The sequence below is a fragment of the Heloderma suspectum genome, chromosome 4 (assembly GCF_057233095.1).
Source record: "Heloderma suspectum isolate Gila_16-S chromosome 4, 16-S_ref, whole genome shotgun sequence".
NCBI classification, from domain to species: domain Eukaryota; kingdom Metazoa; phylum Chordata; class Lepidosauria; order Squamata; family Helodermatidae; genus Heloderma; species Heloderma suspectum.
In genome coordinates, this window is record NC_139461.1 from 301,972,184 (window position 1) to 301,994,192 (window position 22,009).

Below are 22,009 nucleotides of genomic sequence, written 5' to 3' on the forward strand. Positions count from 1 at the left end.
AAGTCATCCACACAAGCTTTGCATCATTTATTCATTCTACAGTAGACGTTAGGGCCACTTCCTGCATTCTGTTAGGAAAACATGAATGTTCCCACTTGGGTGAACACCAACTGAAGGTTTGCTGCGAAATGCGCTCATATTGCACACTTTTAAATCAGGTTTTTGAAACACGGTTATGTTTTCAGCATGGACAATGCAGGTGTATGCTAAAAATGCAGTGTGTAAAGAATCCCTCATTAATATTAAGTAAGGTTAAGGGTTGTGGGACTGACCTGTCTGACCTAAACCATGAGTTGCTGCTACAGGTGCTTGTGATCTGGTCTTACAAAATCAGAAAGATGCCCCCATGCCCTCCGCAAATAGTCATCCCAGCTCATCTCACCGTGAAACTGGAGGGGTAGCCACCCACGTACAAAACCACGTTGTTGGGCTTGAAGTTGAATAGTCCCTGCTCTCCTTTGGCAACGCTGTCCCCTTTTGTTTCGTGCAAAATGTGCTTCTCCACTGTCACAGACATGTGTCCGTACTGCAAGATCCTACAAGCAGGGAAGGAAGGGCTTGGATCACACAATGCCAAGAGGGGAGACAAAATGCCCCCACTCCCCCGAGATTCCTTCCTTAGGTACACAGCTTGCCAGCTATACAAGACCTCCCAGGGAGCACAACTAGGCTAAAGCAGCAGGGCAGACCATCCAAACATCAGAGCAATTTCTTCTGTTCTCTCAAACAGAAGTACTTGGCCAGAGTATTCTTCGCCACAATTTAAGCAACCTCCCACACTTTAAATACCGATTTTGAAGGCTCTCTCTTATTCTTTCCTCCTGCTTCTCCCTTCCATACCTGTTGATGCTGACTGCAGCAAACTGGTCTCCAATTTCTTCATCAACAGTTAAATGTGTCGGTTCCTCATCTCCCAGTTTATAGACCCACTGCACCTTGCGATCTTTCAGAATGATGCCCATGTAGTCACCAGCAGCCTGGATATGTACAGAACAAGGGCAAATCACTGGGCACATTTGAAGTCTCCCAGTCTGGGCCATCACTTTGTGATGGACTGCAAAGCCAGTTAGGGAATTGCAAGCTCTGACCCAGCACAGCACACTGCCTGCCTTAATTTTGTCTACATACTGAAATCATTACAGTTACATTTCCAGTGCCCAAACCTGTTTTATTCTTATTATTTATTATGACACAACATCTTTCTAAGATGGAACACTGATACACCATCAAGCCTACACTGAGTAGCGACATCAGCCTGCTAAAACAGATGTGTTCACATCGCTCCCCCTGCCTCCACTTGCCATTGTTGCGGTGAGTCTTTTCCAGTTTCCCCCGATCCCTGTCAAAGGGACAAATGTACTTACGTCTTTGGATCCCAGATACAACACAAACTGGCCCAGGTCATCTCCATTTTGACGCTTCTGTCTCAGTTTGGGCTCTGGATTCTGGATATAGAATTTGAGGGAGGTGTATGCCGCCAAGTCTTGGAGGTTGCTGGGAGTCCGGACTTGCACACCTGAAGTTCCATTGAACTTCACTGGAACTTTGATCTAGAAGCCAAGAGATAAAACCAACAGAAACTGACATATCGCTCCTGGCTCCTTTTTCACCTGTCTTCAGGGAAGAGCACTGAAAGGGAGGAACTGCTGTACTGGCAGGAACTGCTGCACACACCACCACCATCCCCGCAAATCTATCTAGCCTCCCCTGAAAAGCTTTCACCAACAAGCTCCTCAGGAAACATTTTCTTAATGCCATCTTGACAGGTGTGAAGTTTCTCCTGGCAGTCAGTGTCAAAGCTGTTTGCTGTGAGTCAGCCCCTTCACCGGCCTTATAAACACACGTTCTCTCATTTCTGTATGGCTGATTTTAAATATCCAAATACTGTGTGATCTGCCTGAGCACAAGCAAGCTCCAAGCCACGCTTTAGGTGAGCCTGCTCCTAAAGATTTGCTCAGCGGCCACGGAACATGACAAAGAGGCTGGCTTTTGAGTCTTGCAGTGGCACAGAGAGAGAAAGAGAGCTACCGGTCGTCGCATCCATACCTTGCTGACAGCATTCCGGGCCAATGATATCAGCTGCCGCACCCGCACGATATTGTCCGAAACGGTCGCGTTGTGGCTCCTCCTGTTCTCCAGATTGCTCAGCTTTGCCAGGAGGAGCGGAAGGGTACTTTCAAGGCTTGATACTGGAGGGCAGAAATGCACCCACGGGAAAGTAAAAGAAGCCACATCAATGGGTTTCTCCACATTTCATGAAAACCACGCAGCCTTACCAGAGCTTTGCCTTCCGGAATCTTCGCAGGATTAACGTTCAGCAAAATACAGGCATCCCCCTCCCCCTCGTTTTGCCTGGTTTCCTCCCATATGTTTCACTGATACCGCCAGCAGAGCGTACTGTTTTATCGCGTGATTTAGGTTTGCACGTCTACATTTAAAATACACATTTAAAATACACGTTATACGTTTAAAGTACACGTGTCCTCCTCCCCCTTGTTTCTGCCGGTTTCCACCCATATGTTTCAGTGATACTGCCAGCAGATGGCGCTGTTTTATCGTGTGATCTAGGTTTAATTCCGTATTTTCGGTGAGTCTTAAAATGGCAGATTATCCCTTTAAAACAATGCGAGAGGCATCGGAGGTTGACGACATCATAAAAAGGACCTGTGAACTTCCATGAGTGAACAATCATGAGTGCACGATAAATGCCTCGTGTAGAGACGCTCAATGGAAAGATAAGAGGTACAGAACAAGAAAGATACAAATGACAGATAGTATGTAGCTCAAGTTCAAAGATGGACTAAGCAAATTCCTAGAAAACCAGATAGCATCAATGACAAGGTAGGACCATTAGGCTTCAGGTATCCCTCAAATGCCTCGACAACTCGTCACCCACCAACCATGTATTACAGCCAGGCCGATGCTTGACTAAGCCCCTCTCCCTCCATTTTGTAGTCCCAGAAGGCAGCAAAAACAAGTTTACTGATCTCCTCGTGGGCTGCCACACTCAAGTTTCATGGGTAAAAAGCTGTGTATGTCTGACTTATACTATATTCAGAAACTGAAAGTAAACATTTTGACTGCTAAAACCTCAAGCTCACTGAGAGATACTAGATTCAGCTGTAGCCAACCTCCTCTGCATTTGGATGTTGCTCTTAAAGACAGCAGTACCATCCCATAAAGGCAGTTACAACCTCAGACAATACTGCAACCTCGCTGCCAGCGCTGTTTTTGCCTTGATTGCACAATTTTTATTCAGAGTCTCTCTTAACCCGAAGCCCCGCTGAACTGTCAAGTTTTTTATGACAGAGGCAACTGTAGTTAGGCAACTGTAGTTGCTGATTTCATTCTCTGCTGCAAAATCAAACTCAAATTAGTTATGAGCTCTGATGATCTGATTGCCTATCACAGTGGTAACCAACATATAATAGAACTGGGCATCAAAGAAACAGAAGTCATTTACAGACCGGGAAAAGTATACAGCAACTGATTAATCACCTAGCTGGCCTATGAAAGAAAGGCCAGAAGGCAAAGAAAGGAGCAGTTCCTATCGTCTTCAATTTAACATTCTGTCACAAAAAATTATTCCATCAAATCAACACGAACAAACCATTATTGGGGTATTAATGTGGAAAAATGTACAACAGGTAAGAAATGAAACAAATTGCCCATGAATATTTGACTTAAATAAAAAGTGATAATAATGCTAGGAATTTATTCAGCTTCTTTTCAAATTTCAGGGTTCCATTTTATTCCATAGAGGAGGGTCTTCATACCAACACAAGGATCATCTTCAAGCCAGTCACCACCTTTCCTTAGAAGAACAGACATACCTGAGCATGGGAATTACATACCAGTGTTTTTGGCCTCACGAACAGCTTGATTTAAATCTTCGCTTTTGAGGTCTCCGTATTGCTCCTTCCACTCATCCAGGTTGTCTTTCATGTCACTCAGTCTTCCTTCCATCCTGGCCACTGTCTCATTGGCCCTTGTGGCCGCATCTTTGGCATTCTGGATTGCCTCTGCTGTGCCATCTTGCAAAGGAAAAGAGGCTCATCGTAAACAAAGCCAATCTCCATCAAATGCGGTCACGAGTGCCAAACTTTGTGGGAGGAAATCTTCATACAAACATCAGATTCAATTAATTTCATGCATTCAAAGTTGTGTCGTAAGGACATAGGCAACGGGCCTTGAATGAAGCACTATTTGGCTTTTGGTGGTGAAACTGAATATTAATATAGATTTTCTCACACTAAGTGACACGATGTGTATCCAAAAGAGGCTTTTATTGTGCAATAAATCTGCCTTGTTCATGGAATTTTATGGAGGATCCAACCATCAGCATCTTCAATTCGTAACCTCCCATGTTTTCCCACCCCCTTTCTAGTCTTTTTTCTTACCACAGAAAATCTGTTAAGAAAGGAAAGACAGAATATCTCCAATATTTGATTGGAAGTGCTACAACCTGTCTGTCTGGATGTACCCATGGATTTGCTGATATGTGTGGAACAATCAGTGTTAACACTGGAAGAAGAAGAGGCTATACATACTGGACACCATGGTGAGTTAGTGTCCAGAATATTAAAAGGAGATTCTACAGGAATGTTTCTTTGGGGAGTTTGTGAAGGAATTGCAACCTGGACAAACCTTGGACCATGTCCAACGTGCTCTTCACTGACTGCAGCTGCTTCAGAAGTTGCTCTTTCTTTGTTCGGAGGCCAGCCAATCTGTTCTTGGCTGCTTGCAGTGCTCCCTTGATGTCTTGGATTGAAATAAATAAGGTAGAGGTTGACATATGTACAAATCAGGATTGCTGGAACAAAGTCTCCATCAGTATCGCTGTGGAAGAGATCTGATGCTGTGAATGTTGGGGTAATGGACTAAGAGATATAAGCATCATGTTCTCCAACCCCTGCATATATTCATGAAACTGTGCCACTGTCATCCTCTCTCTCACACACATTTCTTCCCAATCATGCTCCTATATTTTCTGGCCACCTCTCATTCGTTCAACTGGAAAGAGAGATTTGGCCCACCGCATAAGGAAATCCAAAGGGGTCGAGTATGATGATGACACTTTGTTCCTTAGTGTACTGCAGGCCTCAGATATTGGTCCATAGATATTGGCCTGGAAATAGCTTGAGATGGGCTTTGATTAGTCCTGATACATTCTCAAATATTCTCATTCTTATAAAGTGAGGAGAATCTTGCAACCCTAATACATCTATTGCCAACAGGCTTACATTTCCACATTCATCCAAAACACAAAACAGTAACATTTTTCCATCCTCCCCTCTGAAACAATGTATCATTTCATATATCAGTTTACATTTTTTTAATTATCTCTGGACACTTGGGTAGGCACTAGGCCATTAAGAGTACCCAGTCACCAGTTGTTAATTACAAGCATAGACCTCTGGAATTCAGCATAGTTTGTGGAAAGAAAATGGACGCTGGGGACCCCAGGAGTGTAGGGGGGCAATGATCATGGATGTGCGAGTCTTGGAAGTGAACGCCCCCTGAAAGATTTAGGTTGTCAGCAGATGGTGCTGTTAGTTTCTCCCTCACCTCCACTGAGCTTCCTCTGCTCCTTCTTCACAGCTTCTTCTAAGGCATCACTTTTCTTCTTCATCTCTTTTGACTTGGCTCCAAGATCATCCAAGATGACACTCTGTCCACACAAAACAGAACTATTCACACCTTCCCTACCAGGTAACCCCCACAGAATTTCCCAAAGCCCTTGGGTTTCCAAGAGGGCTCTACATTCCCTTGGCCACTCTTCTCTACTTACTCTCCCCACTCTCCCATGATTCCTGATCCTCTATTTTCATACTTTTTTTTGCAACATGGACAGAGTCACCATCCTTGAGTGGGTGGCATTTTTTCAAATAACCACTTGCCAATTTTGCTAATGCTGAACTGAATCAGTGCTTATCAGCCAAATTCAACTGACTCACTAGACTGCACATACTTCTTCAAATTGTATTTACTCAACCTGCTTGCATGATCTGGCTTTCCAGGTTGGCCCATGTGCAACCACAGGGCTCAGAATGAGAGAGATGGCAGATAAAGCCATGATGGATGCCGACAGCCACTGCCATGCACACACACCCTCGCCAAGAGACTATCAATTTGCCAGGTTCCTCCCCACTTTTCTGCCAGGCTAGTTCTCTTCCAACAAGCTCTGCAAATAGAGCCATCTGTCTCCAAGGTATCTGGGGAAAGGGGGTGAGGGGTGGGGGGAAACCACATGAGAAGGAAGCCGGTTCTCCCTGACAGCCGCTGCTGCTGCACTAAGTGATAAGGTACAACCTTGGTTAGCAGGTAAGCACAGGACAGATGAGTGAACTTGCACTGCATCCCATGACAACGAGGTTTTGGAAGGTGCACTAGATGTAGCCACAGCTTCAACTGGCTGATCCATACCGTCAAGGCTTTGCCAGCAGCATGATTAGCTTCATTGGCTGCACGCTCTGCATTTTTGACTGCCTCAATGATGCTGGCATAGGCATTGGAGGCGTTGATGGCTCGCTGAATAAATCCATCTTGGTTCGTGCCGTGGATGATGCTGTTTGTGGAAGATAAATAAATAAATAGAGGAATGTTTGCCAGGAGCCCCACTGCAGCCCATATCCCAAGTTAAGGCTGGGGGTGGGTGGGGGGCATTTCAAAGGCACTGTGCTTTGCATTCCTTCAGAGGGAGCTTCCTGAAGATCCTCTCAAGCAGTGAGGCTGACACACTCCCCAATGTGGACTAGAGTGGCAGACCTCCAGGCCCGCCCTATGGCTGAGCTTCAATACTCATTCAGCCATGAAGCTAATCATCATCTCTCCTCCCATGCCACTTGCAGTACTCTTGTAAGGATAAAGCAGACAAAAACAGTAGGGTACTTTGTGCACTGAAAATGAAGGGCGACACTGATTCAGAGAGGCTGAGTCTCCACTAGTATCAAACATGTGGAGTTCTCCCCAAAAATGATCTCAGGAAGCAATTGACTTGCTTCCCCATTAGCTTTAAGATCAAAAAAGAAAATGGGTCCATAAGAGAAGCCGATTGTAGAACTATTGCATCCCATCACACTGTTTTCCAAATTGAAAACTGTTCAAAATCCCAGAAAATGCAAACCAAACTTTTCTACGAATTACCTCTTAACCTGTTAAAAAATGCACACATATAAAGCTCAACTGTTTTCACACAAGGGCCATCAGGAATAGTACCTTTTCCTAATAAAATTCAAGCAAATCTTGGGGATATGTGAGTACACAGGGGTTCACAACCTTTTGGGGTCAGTGGGCACATTTGGAATTTTGAGAGTGCCATGGGTGCTCTCACAAAATGTCTGTCAGAAGGGCTTTCCCATTTATAAAATGGCTGCCATGGTGGGTGTGGCCAGACAGAATACACTCATTTCCCAGAAGGCAAACTGATGAGATTATAAGAAAAGTAACTTGCCCAAGAACCTAAGTAAGTACAGGGCAGAAGTGGGGTCTGAGTGCCAAAACCTAAAACCACTCTTTTGAACTCAAATAAAGATGGTGCTGGAGGGTAGCCCTTTGCAGCACGCCAGCCTTTCAGTTAATTTTTTTAATTAAAAAAAGTCTTAAGAAATAAAACAAAAATCAGGAGGGGCAAGGAGCTGGGCAGGCATCAAGAGAGGTGTCCGCGGGCACATTGGGTTCGGCACGTTAGACTGGGTTTGGATGACACAATAACCCACAATGAGTTAAATAAGCCACGATGGCTTATTTAACCCACCATGGGTTATTGTGTCATCTGTCGGGCATCATAGGTTATTTTGCTCGCCTACAGAGTCGCATGACAAGAGTAGTTCAGATCACTGTTTTTTGCGGGATTTCTCTGTGTAATGGAAGGAAACTCCCTGACAGTTTGCTGGGATGGGGCGAAAAGTGAGCATGTTTTTCCCCTATTCCCCCATTTTCCCCTGTTTCGCAGTTGCCTCTGTTCCTCTTTTTTTTTTTTTTTAATTCCAATTTGCAAATTTGTGCACTTTCACAATTGTGGTATTGGGAAAAGGTTAAAGCCTCTATGCCAGTAACGTCTGTGGGAAGAAATGTGCAATTCTGCTTTAGCAAGAAAGCGCCATAGTGCTTTAGCGAATGAGTGAAAGAGTGCTATAGTTCTGTATGAGGTTTAGGCCTGATCCTGCAACCCCTCAAGGTTTTATAGCCACCACTCCCTTTTTGGTGCAGTTTGGATTTTCACTCCTCTGGGGTAATTGCGCAGGGTTTTGATGGTGGATCAGGTGCCTCCTGACTAGGAGAGGCTGTGTGTGAAGTTTGGTCCCGATCCTGCAAACCCCCAAGGTTTTATAGCCACCACCCCCCTTTTTTATTTTATTTATTTATGTATGTATGTATGTATGTATGTATGTGCACTTTTTGGTGCACATGGGATTTTTGCTCCTTGGTAAGTGATCGCACAGGGTTTTGATGGTGGATCAGGTGCCTCAGGTGCCTCCTCACTAGGGGAGGCTCTTTTGGTACACCAGGGATTTTCACTCCTTTGTGAGTCACCCAGGATTTCCGCTCCTTTGTCAATGGGCAAAACGGCGCCACTTCTCGGGCAGGAGGACTGCAGCAGGCCAGGGGGTGGAGGGATGACAGATTACGCACAGTAGCTTAATAAGCCACTCACAGTAGGTTATTAGCCCACTGGTGTGGTGGGGCATCGTGGATTATTTAAAAAAATAGGCTACTGTGAGTACCTTATTAAGCCACCATGGCTGGAAGTCACATCTGAACATGGCCTTAAGCTATATATTACAAAGAAAATCCCAGGACAGAAGCTCAGCTAGGCGAACAAAAGACACAGCACGGCACAGCAACAAAACAGGAACTGTAACCTGGACAGGTTTTGTGCCAATTCATCTAGAAGCTTTGCATGATTTTCAGCCTCCTCGACGATGGGTATCTTGGTGCTAGCAAGGGAGTACTCCTTTGCCTTCTCCGACAGAGGATATCTGGCTCCGTCCAGCTGGGCTGCTAACTTCTCCGATTCCTGCAACACAACAGCAAGCATTTGCCAGCATCCATTAGCCTTTCTCTCTCTGGCTGTAGATGCCTCTCAGCAGGACTGGTGACATGAAAAGCATCCAAACATCTGAGGCCTGCTGCAATAATGATTCAAACAGATGGAACCTTCCCCTGCTCCCCGCCCCCCAGCTATAAAACACATGGAGGGCCTCAGAAAATAATCTATTTGTTTTCTCAGGGCTTCCTATCCTCTGGAGCTGTTTGAATATGGTTTCATGGGGTGGACTGAAGATATAGCCCCATTTTAACCTTTCAAACTGTTCTGTGAAAGGTATCTAAAATTTGTTCAAAGACACACATACACACATAATCATGTAAACAGGGGTAAACACATACACCACCCACCCTTTTGGTGTCTGGAAAACTTAATTGTTCAGCTAAGCTGTGAAAAACACCTTACTGGAACTGTGTGGGAGTCTAAGAACTCCTACAAACCCTAGTCAAACATGGAGGAACACAGGAACATAGGAAGCTGCCGTACTGACTCAGATGATTGGTCCATCCAGCCCAGTACTGTAGACACTGATTGGCACTGGCTCTCCAGGGATTCAGGCAGGACCTTTTCCACCCCTACCTGGAGATGCCGGGGATCGAACCTGGGACCTTCCACATGCAAAGCACATGCTCTACCACTGAGCTATGGTCCCACCCCAATTTTATCTACTTGTGCAGTCTGTATTAATCACACTCAAAGGAAAAAGAAGGGGCAGATAACAATAGGTGGCTAGGATTGCCCCCAAAGGCATTTTTGGAACAACTTTTGTCCTGGAATTCTTCAGAAAGCAAACGCCATCTTGGGGCTAGATGTTGTCTGCTTTAGATGTGCTTTGTTTTTCTACCCAGCATCCTCTTCTGTGCCTATTATTTATTTATTTATTTCTCATTTCTATACCGCCCAATAGCTGAAGCTCTCTGCGCAGTTTACAACAATTCAACACTGAAAAAAACCTCAAACGACAATTTTAAAACATTCTACAACATTACAACAGTATAATAAAAAATAGTCTAAAAGTGGTTGAACATACAAAATTTAAATAATTATTTAAATAATCAAAGATGTAAATATGATACTCATTGCTTACAGTCCATCCTTTCATGTTTGCCACCTCACAAACAGCAGCTCCTAGAGTCATTCATAGAGGCACATCATTCCCCCCTCCTCCCATCTTCAGACTTGATGGGAAGCCTGAGCTTTGCACCACTTACCTCCTTGGCGTTTTCTATTATCTGCAGAAAATCTGAGACCTGGGCCAGGGAGTCTTCAGCCATGCGCAAGGTGTTCTGGGCCATGCCATACTGTTCCTGCAGCTCTTTGCTCTTTTGCTGTTAGAGATGAGATAGCCATACCATTAAGTAATGCAGCCCAACATAAAAATCCAGCATCTACTCAAGGGCCATTGTCGTACATTATAGATGGCATGGCCTCTATAGTGCACACTCCTCCCATGGATTGCCACCTCCTCAGTTGTGGTAGCAGGACTAGCCTCCCTCCCAAACCTCTTTCATCCTGATACTGAACCGATGCATAATCTGATCACAATTCCCCAGTGTGGTGTCATGCCACAGTACCTGTGAAGCTCTTGCTGTTTCCCCCACACCTGCCATTGTCAGTCACCCCTCCCTCAGACATACTCAAGCGTGGGGCGGGGATGCTTCTGTATGGGAGCCACTCAGCTCCCGCTTGCAGCAGGTGATGAAAATCTTAGATCCCCAAAATGCATTGCTCAATGTCAACTAATAGTTAAGCTACTGATAGTTATGGGCAGAAGATGGTTACTTTCTTTTGGAGATTGTACCCAGGGGTTGGAATGGGCCTTGTGCTCCCATGCTCCATCCCCTTGTTCCATTCCTGGGCATGGGAAAGAGGAGGGTACCTCAGCTTCTAACTAGTGGGAGGAGTGTGGTATGCAAAACGCATGCATTTATATGGAAACAGGAGGAGAGAGATTGTGGGTGGCACTAGACGGGGTTGAAGAGCTGTCAGTTGTTTGGAAGGACATTTGCACTCTGATCCTATGGATATTTCCTCAGGAGCATGTCCCACCAAGTTCAATGGGGTTTACTCCCTAGTAGGAATGCTGGAGAAGTTCGAGATGGACTAAAATGAGCCTGGACTTCTAAGAATCTGACCTGTGGAATCTGCTGTGGACTGACCTCCTCAGGCCACATGGAGTCTGTGGACTTTTGGATCTTTTTTTTTTTACTTTCCCAAATGTATGCATATTTATTCATAGGAAAATATACAAGTTTCTGCTGATACTGGTAAATATACGCAGGGAAAAGGGGAATGGAATGGGGGACAATATGCTACATGTTACGTACTAAGGTACATTATGTATATTGTTGCGAATCCGCACAACGAAAAGAAATTCAAATCCACCTGTGAGCAGATGACGGAACAAAGGTACCTGACCATCCACAAAACACAGGTGGAGTGGATTCTACACAATCTATACATCCCTACTCCCTAGTAAGGGCACTTAGGATTGCAAGGCTCAGGGAAGTTCAATGCAGTGCATACCTTGTTGCAATGGGATGATGCTACCTGTGGGGGACTGAGTTTCAAAGTGATTAAAAAGAAGAGGGAGGAAAACTAGAAAGCCCTTGGACCACCTCATGGGTAGGATATTAATATGAAGGAATATATTAATTTACAAGGATGCCATTAATTGGCTTCCCTTGTGTGAAATAGGTGATCTATTGCAGCCACACACCCATGGCAGCCATTCTGTTGTGGCACTCCAAACACTTTCTCAAAGTTCCATACGTGCCCATGGGCCCAAAACCACTGGAGACCCCTGATCTAGACAGACACACTCTTGGCCCCAGCACTCTAACTGGAAAGTCATGAGCTGGACATGCATCGCCAAACTGACACATTCTATTTGTTTAGAATTCAAACAGAATTTGCATAAAACGTTCATGACTCTGGTGGCACATGCTATGACCAGTGGTCACGTTTCATTTCCTCTAAAATGCCATCTGTCCCATATCAGGTCTGAGGCTGGAAGGGCATTCCTTAGAATGCTGTAAGAGACTGCCATCAATAAACTCAGATTTCACTTTGCACCTGTCCTGCAGTTTCTTCACCTGAACCGTATTTTTTCCAACTTATTTTCCCTCTCAGTGAGGTGGGGACAAGGGGGGAGGGAATCTCTTGGCATGTTGTGACAAGTCTCCTCTCACTGGTTGAATCACCTGGCCTGCTAAAATGTTCAAGTGTCCTGGAATGCTAATCCCAAAATATTAAAAATCAAGAGCAAGAGAAACTTCGGAATCACAACTTTTAAAATGCATATTAATGTATGGATTTTTTTGTGTATGTTCTTTGCACCTGGGTTTCTGCTTTTATTACTCGTAGACACATCTGGCCCACAAAAGTCTACACCATAACATATTTGTTAGTACTTATGGTACCAAAGGATCTTTATTATTTTTAACTATAATACACTAACAAAGCTATCCCTCTGGGTTTGTCACCACTGCAACCATGATTATTAAACTTTAACTTAGCTCCAACAATGTGTATGTTGTTCGGTTTCTATTCTGAACAAAATCAGTGCCTTTGCATCTTCAAGCTTATCCACGCAACTATGCAAGATAGAAAGTTACTTAAAAATACAGCAGGATATGCAAGAATGGCATACTGCATGAAAAAAACCTGCAGTCTCATTTATTTATTTTGGTTTTAAAATAGACCTGAGCCAAAATTCTGTTTTAGAACTTTTTCTTCAAAGATTGAGGGCAGGGAGGAGGGCAGGGCAAAAGGGAAATAAATTTAGGGCACAATCCTATGCATGTGCAGACAGAAAAGAAGGCCCACAACTCCCAGGATGCCCCAGCCAGCAAGTTTAGACAGAAAAAAATGCCTACAACTAGGATGAGGGAGGAATCCGTTTGGGGGGTGGAGCTCAGCAAACTTTGCTGCTTCGCCCCCCTCCCCTGGACTCTGGTCCAACATCTGCCAGCTAGCTCAACTTGGCCCTCACCAAGCTGGGCCAGCTGGCAGATTTTCCGGTGGCATGACCATGAGGGCAGGAGTGAGAAGGGAGCCCCTCTCACCCTCCTGCCCTTGCTGTCACACTGCTGCAGCCGTGATAGCAGGAACAGGAGGATGAGAGGAGAGTGGCGCTCCCCCTCACCCTCCCGTCCTTGCTACTGCAGCGGTGCAACAGGAGGAGGAGGAGAGGGGAGTACCGCTTTCCCCTCATCCTCCATTTTATGCACAGCAAGGTCTCTGTGTGCAAGTCGGGATCACGAGGGGGAACAAAAGACTTGCACACGGCAACCCCATCGCTATGCACAACCGGCTCCTTCTCTCTCTCCTGGGACCTGGGAAGGGGAGAAGGAGCCAGTTGCGCACGGTGGCATTTGCACAAAATAGTGGCAGGTGGTGGCGGGGAGTCCTGCTGCTGCTGCCATTTCACGCAAAAACACTTGGTGAAGTTCCCGGGTTTGGGCAACTTTACCATGGCTCAGCTCGCTGATGCAAGCTGAGCTGAGTCAGTCGTGGGGCTCTGTCAGGCCCCAAAAGGGCTGGATTTCCCTGCAGAGGACAACCCTACCTACAGCTCCCACAATGCTGGGAGTTGTAGGCCCTTTTTCTGTCTAAAAATGTGTAGGATTGCGCCTTTAGCCATCTTAGGGGGAGATAAGAAGAAATTCTACCTATTCGGTTGGGGTGAGCTTGTGACTATGGGATAGATATCGTCTTCTGATTAAGGGAGGAGAGGAACGGAAGAAAAAAATTAAAGATAATCCTGAAATGACAGAAAAACAAAGGGCGATTGCATAGCAGCCACACACATATTTTCTACAGACTCCTTCTCGTATCAAAGAGGCTTCAGGCTGCAACCACAGTTTCTAGCTCAATTGGCTTTTTGAAACTGCAACATCTACTGGAGGCCTCTAGTTGATCTGGTACATTTGGCTTGAGGGCTGCTAGACAGGCACCAAAGACATGATAGATACAGTTTAAATAGTCTTGGCAGCATGTCTTGGATGCAGTTGGCATCGTAGACATGAGTTACCCACAATCCAAACATCAGGCCATTTTAATTGCCACAAGATAACATAAAATGTCCTCAGGCACAGCAGCTCTTTCAGCAGTGCCGGCCCCATTCTTCTACCTGGGTTTCCTCCAGGTGGTTACGATTTAGGCTGTTGAGGTCCTCAGTCTGACGGGTTTTATTAACAGCTTCATTCAGGGCATCTCGCAGGTCCATCAGCGCCGAGCTGTACTGATCCAACTGGCCATTGATGCGATCCACCAGTTCCTGGTTAGATTCCAACTTGCTGAACAGCTCAGTCTTCACACGATCCAGCACTGATAGAACGAGAGCTCAAAAAAGCTACTGATACACACAGACAGCTCTGTGCCTACATGCACCATCTCCCTAAACCTTATGCTGGCCACAACACAGAAAGAGGGAAGCCATCGTTCTTGATGGACTATGCAGTTTAAGCACACTGCTCATTAATTATTATATTTGCTCTTCCTTTCAACGAAGGAAGATGGGCCATGATTATGTGGTGAATAAAGTGATGATTTCAAGCCTAAGAAATTCCTTCTCTTCCTCCAACTCCAACTTATTGAGCCAAGTTGTGACAAAAGCCTCAACAGTCATGAGCGCTGCATCTTGAATGTTCAGATTCTGCACACATATACAAAAACTACACGACTGTGCCTCCAATACCGAGCATGCTCAGAAGCAACCAGGATGCCAGCTCCCACTTTTTCAAGATTGCTATCCTCCTTTTCTCAACTCGGTCACAAGTCTGGAGGAGCTCCAGGAAAAAAACAAAACTGCAAGGTGGGGATTCACAGCTTCTCTGTCTGCCTCTAGCCAAAGCCTAGTCTCTCTCAACATCAGTGGAACTGATTTAAGCCTGGCAAACCTTACTTCAGCACAAGGAGCTGGGCAACTGGAGGGAGGTATTAATTTAGAATGTTTATAAATTGTTTTTTTTTGGTGTGGTTTTGTAACTAGTCCTGAGCCCTTGGAATGGACAGGATAGAAATCTTAACAGGTGAGATGACCATGGAGGTTCCTTTCAGCTTCATATTCTGGAAGCTTTAGGTCAGCTTTCCCCAGCCTGGTGCTTGGCAGATACGTCGGACTACAACTCCCATCATTCCCCAGCCAGTTCAGCCAGTGGTTGTGCTGACAGGGGATGGTGGGTGTTGTGGTCCAACACATCTGGAGGGCTCCAGGTTGGGGAATGCTGCTTTAGGTCATCATCAGCACAAGGCAAGGATGCTGCAATTGCCGTCTGTGAAATTAACCTGACGTACTTAGTGTTATGCAATCCTCCCTGTGCCTACAACCAGAAGATTCACATGCCAGTTTGCTGCAAGACTCCTGATCGAATAGTCTGAAGGAAATAGTCCTTGGGACTGGCAACCCTACCCCCTCCCTCACCCTCCTGCACTGTACTCACATTTCTGAGCTTCTTCATGCTCCTTGACAGCTGTTGCTCTTTGGAAACTAAAACCCAAGGCCTTCATGTGCCTCAGCATTGCATCTACCTCAGCCATCTTCTGCCGGAACTCCTCTGTGGAAGTGGTGCTGGCATTTGCGGTGGTGACGGTGCCCATCTGGTAGACAAGATCTATACAAAATTCACACCATTTTTTTTTCATGTAGCCATGAAGTAACTATCATTCCCTTGTGCCCAGGAAATGAAAAGCACTTTTACTTTTATTATTTTGGAACATTTGCTTCCCACCGTTTCTCCAAGGCGCTCGGGATTACCGAAGATAAAAATGGTTTTTTCTCATTGGACCTTCACTACAGCCCCGTGGGGTAGGTTAGGCCGAGAGTGACTTGCCCAAGGCCACCCTGCAATCTCTGCGGCTGAGCACTATGGGGATGTGACCATGGGTTTGCCACATCCAAAATCAACACTGTAGTGACTGCATCACGCTGTGGATGATTGGTATGATTTCAAACATATCTCTACATATATGGTAGTGAGCAACTTTCTTTTCCCCTAAAGGAAAGCCAACCATTTTGTGATTCCAGCTCAGTTGCCAGCGTCTATATTGGGTGCCAAATTAGACCTCCAGCCCTATTTCCCAAGAACCGACAGCCTATTTACTCTGCTCAATGGTTTCTTCTGGCAAAAGGCTTACAAGAAAGCAACTCGGGGCAGCCTACTATGCCATGGTTTTCATTCACAGGAATGTGCCACTCCTGTGACAAAAATCACAATGTGGGAAAGGCTTACGCCTGTATGGACTCACAAGTCAGATATGACCAAAAGTCTAGAAGGGACTCAGCACACCCATGGCTTCACTCAGGGCTAGGCTTGGCTAGAAGTGCTCTTTCTATGTTAGAAGGTTTGGATTCTGATCATTTCCTTCTTCATGTAGCTCAAGAGTCTCTAGTGCTCTGAGACACGGTTCTATTTATGGCCAGTGCCTCCTAGAGTCCCAACCATAATAAAAGGATCATTGGGGGGGGTCCATTTGAAAGATACATTTGACATGATTTATGCTTATTGGAAAGCTGAACTCTCTCGACTGTAAAGTCCCTTACATGCTAAAATAAACAACCACATAGTTATTCCTTATTACTTATCAATCACAGCATTTCTGAAAACAGTATACAATCATTTGTTCATCAGGTTCAGCTCTACACAAAACATGTTCCCATGCCTTGACCAGAGGAGACTTCCGAATGGTACCCTAGATGCAAGGGTGCCTTCCCCATGAATGGCTACTGTGCAGCTGGAGTAGCATTTAAATGACCCAACCCAGCCACAGTGTGTGTGTGTGTGTGTGTGTATGTATATGTGAAGCATGTGAGTCATTCCCATGGAATCACTATCGTGCCAGTCCTGTAGTTAGGACAATACAGCCTCTCCCACCCATCCACACAAATGGATCATTTCAGTGTTATGCCAGCCACATGGAAAATGCCTCCCACATAGCTAGGACAACATTGAAAGAATACTAAAATCTCTCGCAATACTGAAAAGCAACATAGTTGTTATCTCAAGTTATTTTTCATACATCACAGATGGCACTAGGGTTGGGGTTTTCCCATATGGTGTCTTTTCAAAGGCGGAAGATACAGAACCCAAAGCTACAGATTGTTGCCTCACCATCAATTTTGTTCCGAATTTTACTGATATCCAGTACAAGGCCTTCTGCCTGCTGGTAGCTCCCTTCTGTACTGTCTGTTACTTGCTTTGCTTTTCTGTGGGTCATTGTTGCCTAAGAACACAAAATGGCTGGTTTAGATGAGGTCTAAAGAGATTCAAGACACTGGGTAGTAGGGCAGCAGGACTGTAACTTTCGGGATCTTTTGCTGAAAAACTACCAACATTTGTACGTTTGAGATGCTTCTCTTCCAAATCCCATAGTATTGTTAGGAATTGTTCTGGGCTCCAATAACGGTCTGAACGTTCTTTATGTAGTCCCATCTCCAAAGCTAAAGAATCTAGGTAGTACCTGGATTGGAGACTGCCTGTGAATGCCATTACTGCTTCCCTGAGCTGGCGGAAGCACACCAGTGGATACAGGCCATAGATTTCGATACAAAGGGTTAACTCTGACATCTTTAACTCTTTGCAAATGAAAAGTTAAAGGCCGCATATAAATTATTGCAAGAATATCTCTAATTCCACCGATACATGAAGTTCTCAACCCAACTCCACTCATTTGTCAATTCCTGTCAGTTCCATTATCCCAGCCTTGTCTGTCAAATGCAGACCTGGACCCCATCTACATAGCACCGCTTTCACCCTCCATTCCGTCGCAACTGTGCAGCACTGCAGCTCCGAAGTAGCTTCTGGTGGTATACACTCGCAATTTACTGCGCACTTCCCTAACAGACTCCGCCGTGCCCTTTTTTGTTGCCATTATACTTAAATGCACAGCTGTGCAGTCCTGTGAGCATGGGGGTGCAACACTGCAGTGGCTGTTTTGTATTTTAGGGGCTCTGCTGTGTCTTTCCATCCCTCGTTAGGTAAAAAGTGAGTGTGTTGTGCTCCTTCATTTCCACGCCATCTGTTTGTCAGTTCCCCAGCCTGAGACTCTCGCAGTGGTTCGCGCTCACAAGCGTGAATGGTACGTGCCTAGCCATCGCTCCGAAATGGTGGCTGGAGCGATGCTGGTCCTCCCCAAAGACCCCCTTGGCCCTTGGGCACTGAGTCCAAAAGCAACCATTGCGAAGATACGAAGCTGCAAAAATGTGCGAAACTGTGATTAAATAGATGAAAACGCCTCTCTGTGCCTCTGTAACTGCGCAGCTGCGTAGGGATGGGGGGGAGTAAAGGGGCCCCAGAGAGCGACGTGAGCACTATGCACACCTACAACACCACAAAATGCAAAGTCGATTTGGGGAGGGGACAGACGGCTCGTAACCACGGGAAACTCGCAGCAAACCAAAAACATCGCAGCAAAATGCCTCTTTGGAAATCTGCATTTTCCAGGAGAAAACCACAGATGGCTGCGAAGTAGCAACTGCATTGTCTAATCAAAAGGACCTTGACTCGCACCCGTCCCGGAGTCAAAAGCTCATGTAGATGGCCCCTTTAAGGCTGTGCCCACATCTGCTGCCTTAAGTGTGATATATCCTCAGCACAACGGATGCAGTCCATACCACATTGCCGGAAGACTCGCTAAAATTAGGGCTCTATATGAGGGCTTTTTTTACTGTGAAATGAGCTTCCAACTTGATTGAAACAGCAGTTGGACACTTACTCCCAAGTAAATACTGTTCTGTTATTTGTGCATGTGGACTGCAAACACACGTAAACCAGCCTACCGGGATAACAAAGAATGAAGAAAAAAGAAATGAGGAGCATTGAAGTGGACACAGACAAACCCCTCTGGACAGGGATAATTTCACTTATGTCCAGTAGATTACCTAGCACATTTCTGGCACTACATACATTTGTAGTAGTAGTCAGGGAAGAGAAAGAAAAAACACTATGCCTTGTGTTGAAGTGCATTCAAATCCTGAACAAAGTCTGTGTTCTCCTCTTCCAGCTCATCTGCCTGTTGCCTGGCCCTGTTTATGGTTCTCTGATACTCACGCAGTTGGTTCTGTAAGGAGGAGGAAAAAATGAGAAAACTGGAACCTTAAAAACCTATAGAAAACTTTTAAAAACTATCAGAAAAGTTCGACAGCTCTACATACGGTGATGGCTTGCATAGAGCCGTTGATGCTATGCAGACGGGTCCAAGCTATAGAGGTGGAGTTGAGGCTCGTCAACTGGTGCCTTAGGGCAGGGAAAGCGCTTTCAATCTTCTGGAGATCTTCCAGCAGGAGCAACACACAACTGTCACAAGCTGTTAGTGAGAGAGGACAGTAAGTGTGCAGCTCTTAGAGAACATCCATGAAGAAGCTACAGGATTATATAAGATGTAAGGGACGGACCAAGGTAGACCTAAGTTTCAGCAGTCCCAGATGATCAGGAAGGACCATGAAAATGAGACTACATTAGCAGACCATCCAGGCTACATCCATTGGCCCAATCATTTTTATAACCTACTTGAAAAACTTCTCAAATTCATGCAGCAGACAGTCCCAAAGGTCAGTGAAGTATGCACATTGCTCAACCTATCTGGAATAATTAGAAGATGCAGTCCCCATCAAAATGGTTGTGGGCTTAACCCCACACCTACACACACATAGCACAGCTCAATACACTGGCCCAGCATCATGATGATGATAATGTGTGTGGTCTGAGCTGATCTATACCTGTCAACAATCCTAGCATGGTGCTAAGTTTACAGTGTATTAGATATTATTAAATGGACATTTCTTTATCTACTTGCAAAGTATAAGCTGGCTTTGAATGATCTCTTAGGGCACTTAATATGGTTACAGAAAGAGAAATGAGGCATTATGTTAAAATTCTAAATACAGAGACTTGCAGAGAACTAGTTTTGCGAGTTCAGCCTAAGAATGAGAATGAGACACAAAACTCAGGAGTGGGGGCAACCTTGAGGCTGCTCCTTAAAACACAGACTGCTCTTTAAAACCTCAATAGCTTTTGACTGAGAACGCTCTGGCTCAGCGCTTGGTTATATATTGGCTCAATTGCTGAGGTGTTATACATGAATATTCAAACTGCTCAAAAATTGCGGGGGGACCCAATACTCAGCACACTGTGCCTAAGAAAGGGTGAGAAGGGAAGGCACAGCATTATCACAATGGTCGTCAACTCTTTGGGCATTTCTGCACCAGCCTAAAATCCTGCATTTAAAACGGGGCTTCCATTATCTATCATTGATCTCGCTCCCCTTCTTGCTGCTTTAACTCTTTTCACAGAGGAAACCAAAGCGGAATACAACAGGGTAATTTGATAGCTCTTTATCTGCGATCTATTTAAAAATGGAACAAAGGGCATTTAGTGCTGGAGATGCCCTGGAGGGTCACGCGTCATGTAAAGAGCCCGCAAACTTCCATGAAGGAGCAATCTCAATCGCAGGATAAAAGCTCAGTGTGATGAAGCCCTGTGTGTGTGTGTGTGTGTGTGTGTGTGAGAGAGAGAGAGAGAGAGAGAATGTGCAAGTGAGAGGGGTACATGAACGGAATGAGATAGTGTAAATGGAATTAGTGAGAGAATGAGTGAAAATGGCAAATACTCTTAAGCTCAAACAAATTTATTTATTTACTTATTTCATTTATATCCCACCTTTTTTCCTCCTTAAGGGGCTCAAGGCAGCATACATAATCCTCCTCTTCATTTTATCCTCACAACAACAGCCCTGTGAGGTAGGTTGGGCTGAGAGTCTGTGACTGGCCCAAAGTGAGCTTCCATGGTCGAGTGGGAACTAGAATCCAGATCTCCCAACTCTCAGTCCAACACTCTAGCCAGTACACCACACTGGCTCTCTCATATGCTTCTGGCTTTCTCTTTTGTTCTTTAAACACTCACCTGTAACATGCAACTCGTTTCATTTGCAAGAGTCCTATAGAGCTATTTGCTTTGAGGCAGCTTACTGCAGTGTATCTTGGTGTTCCTGTCCTTTGGTAATGGTATGCTTTGGTCCGGATCATATGAGTTGATCTGTGGGTGGCTCTGCCCTGTGATAGGCAGGTTGGAGTCTATCCCTTTTTAGTCCCTTCTGACCCTATGCCTCTGTAAAATGCTACCAAAATAGACAAAAAGCACTACATGCAAAGTAGCATGTAGGATTACCCAGTAACCTTCCAGCTTGCTCATAGGATGAAAATGTTCAAAGTTTCATAGTATAAATGCCAACCACCACAGAGACTGTTGCAAAAAGAAACAGCCCCGCTGTATGTATGACTGGGACCAAGGAACTTGCGATGGCGAGGGAGTAGAACAAATCAAAAGACTTGCCTTCACATCTCATGTTGTCTGGGCCATCCACCACAGGGATCTCATGCTTCTTTATGCAGGTGTCGCACTGCTTCCCTGTCAGACCATTAGAGCATGTGCATTCCCCAGTCCGGGGGTTACAGGAGCCTCCTTTGCACTGACATTCTGCCAAGGGAACAGTGAAAGGTAAAGCGGCCTTGACTTGAGATACATTGGTAAAGTCACATCCTTTTATCCCTTATTAATAAGTGTGAAATAACTACCATCTCCACATATTATCATGGGTTCGAATCACTCCCTGCACATGAATGGAAAAAGCACAGAACACAAACCCGGAACAGCCCAATCCCTTTCCCAATCTTAAACTACTCCAAGAACGCACAGTGGAGCTTTTAGATAGTGAGACTGTTATCCTGAAGGCTCTTCTTTATATGAAAAATGGAATTCCTCAATCTTGTACCATTCATGAGATACTGTTGGTGCATTCATAGGGAACAAAGCCTGTTCTCAGATTTTCCTTCCTTCACTTGTGTATATGGCTTAATTAACTACTTCCAGATTTGATCAAATCACTGTTTGCCTGGACAGCAGAATCAAATTCTTCTCTGTGCTTTTGGTCTGCAGGCAAAGTATAGTTTGGTTAAACCAT

The 22,009-nt window shown here is 45.1% G+C and overlaps 1 protein-coding gene across 2 annotated transcripts in view; it reads right to left on the reverse strand.

Annotated features, from left to right (window-relative positions):
- LAMA5 (laminin subunit alpha 5) overlaps positions 1 to 22,009 on the reverse strand; it is a 246,893-nt gene that overhangs the window by 21,562 nt on the left and 203,322 nt on the right. For both annotated transcript variants that reach the window (XM_084854353.1, XM_084854352.1), the window contains exons 48-63: positions 21,382 to 21,525; positions 19,206 to 19,357; positions 19,001 to 19,111; positions 17,164 to 17,275; positions 15,496 to 15,666; positions 14,184 to 14,380; positions 10,261 to 10,377; positions 8,865 to 9,019; positions 6,427 to 6,568; positions 5,569 to 5,671; positions 4,648 to 4,761; positions 3,855 to 4,034; positions 2,047 to 2,189; positions 1,365 to 1,550; positions 841 to 977; positions 383 to 536 (exon numbers count right to left, since the gene is read on the reverse strand). In XM_084854353.1, the coding sequence (XP_084710479.1) occupies positions 383 to 536; positions 841 to 977; positions 1,365 to 1,550; positions 2,047 to 2,189; positions 3,855 to 4,034; positions 4,648 to 4,761; positions 5,569 to 5,671; positions 6,427 to 6,568; positions 8,865 to 9,019; positions 10,261 to 10,377; positions 14,184 to 14,380; positions 15,496 to 15,666; positions 17,164 to 17,275; positions 19,001 to 19,111; positions 19,206 to 19,357; positions 21,382 to 21,525 (2,318 nt within the window). The remainder of the gene's footprint in view (positions 1 to 382; positions 537 to 840; positions 978 to 1,364; positions 1,551 to 2,046; positions 2,190 to 3,854; positions 4,035 to 4,647; positions 4,762 to 5,568; positions 5,672 to 6,426; positions 6,569 to 8,864; positions 9,020 to 10,260; positions 10,378 to 14,183; positions 14,381 to 15,495; positions 15,667 to 17,163; positions 17,276 to 19,000; positions 19,112 to 19,205; positions 19,358 to 21,381; positions 21,526 to 22,009) is intronic.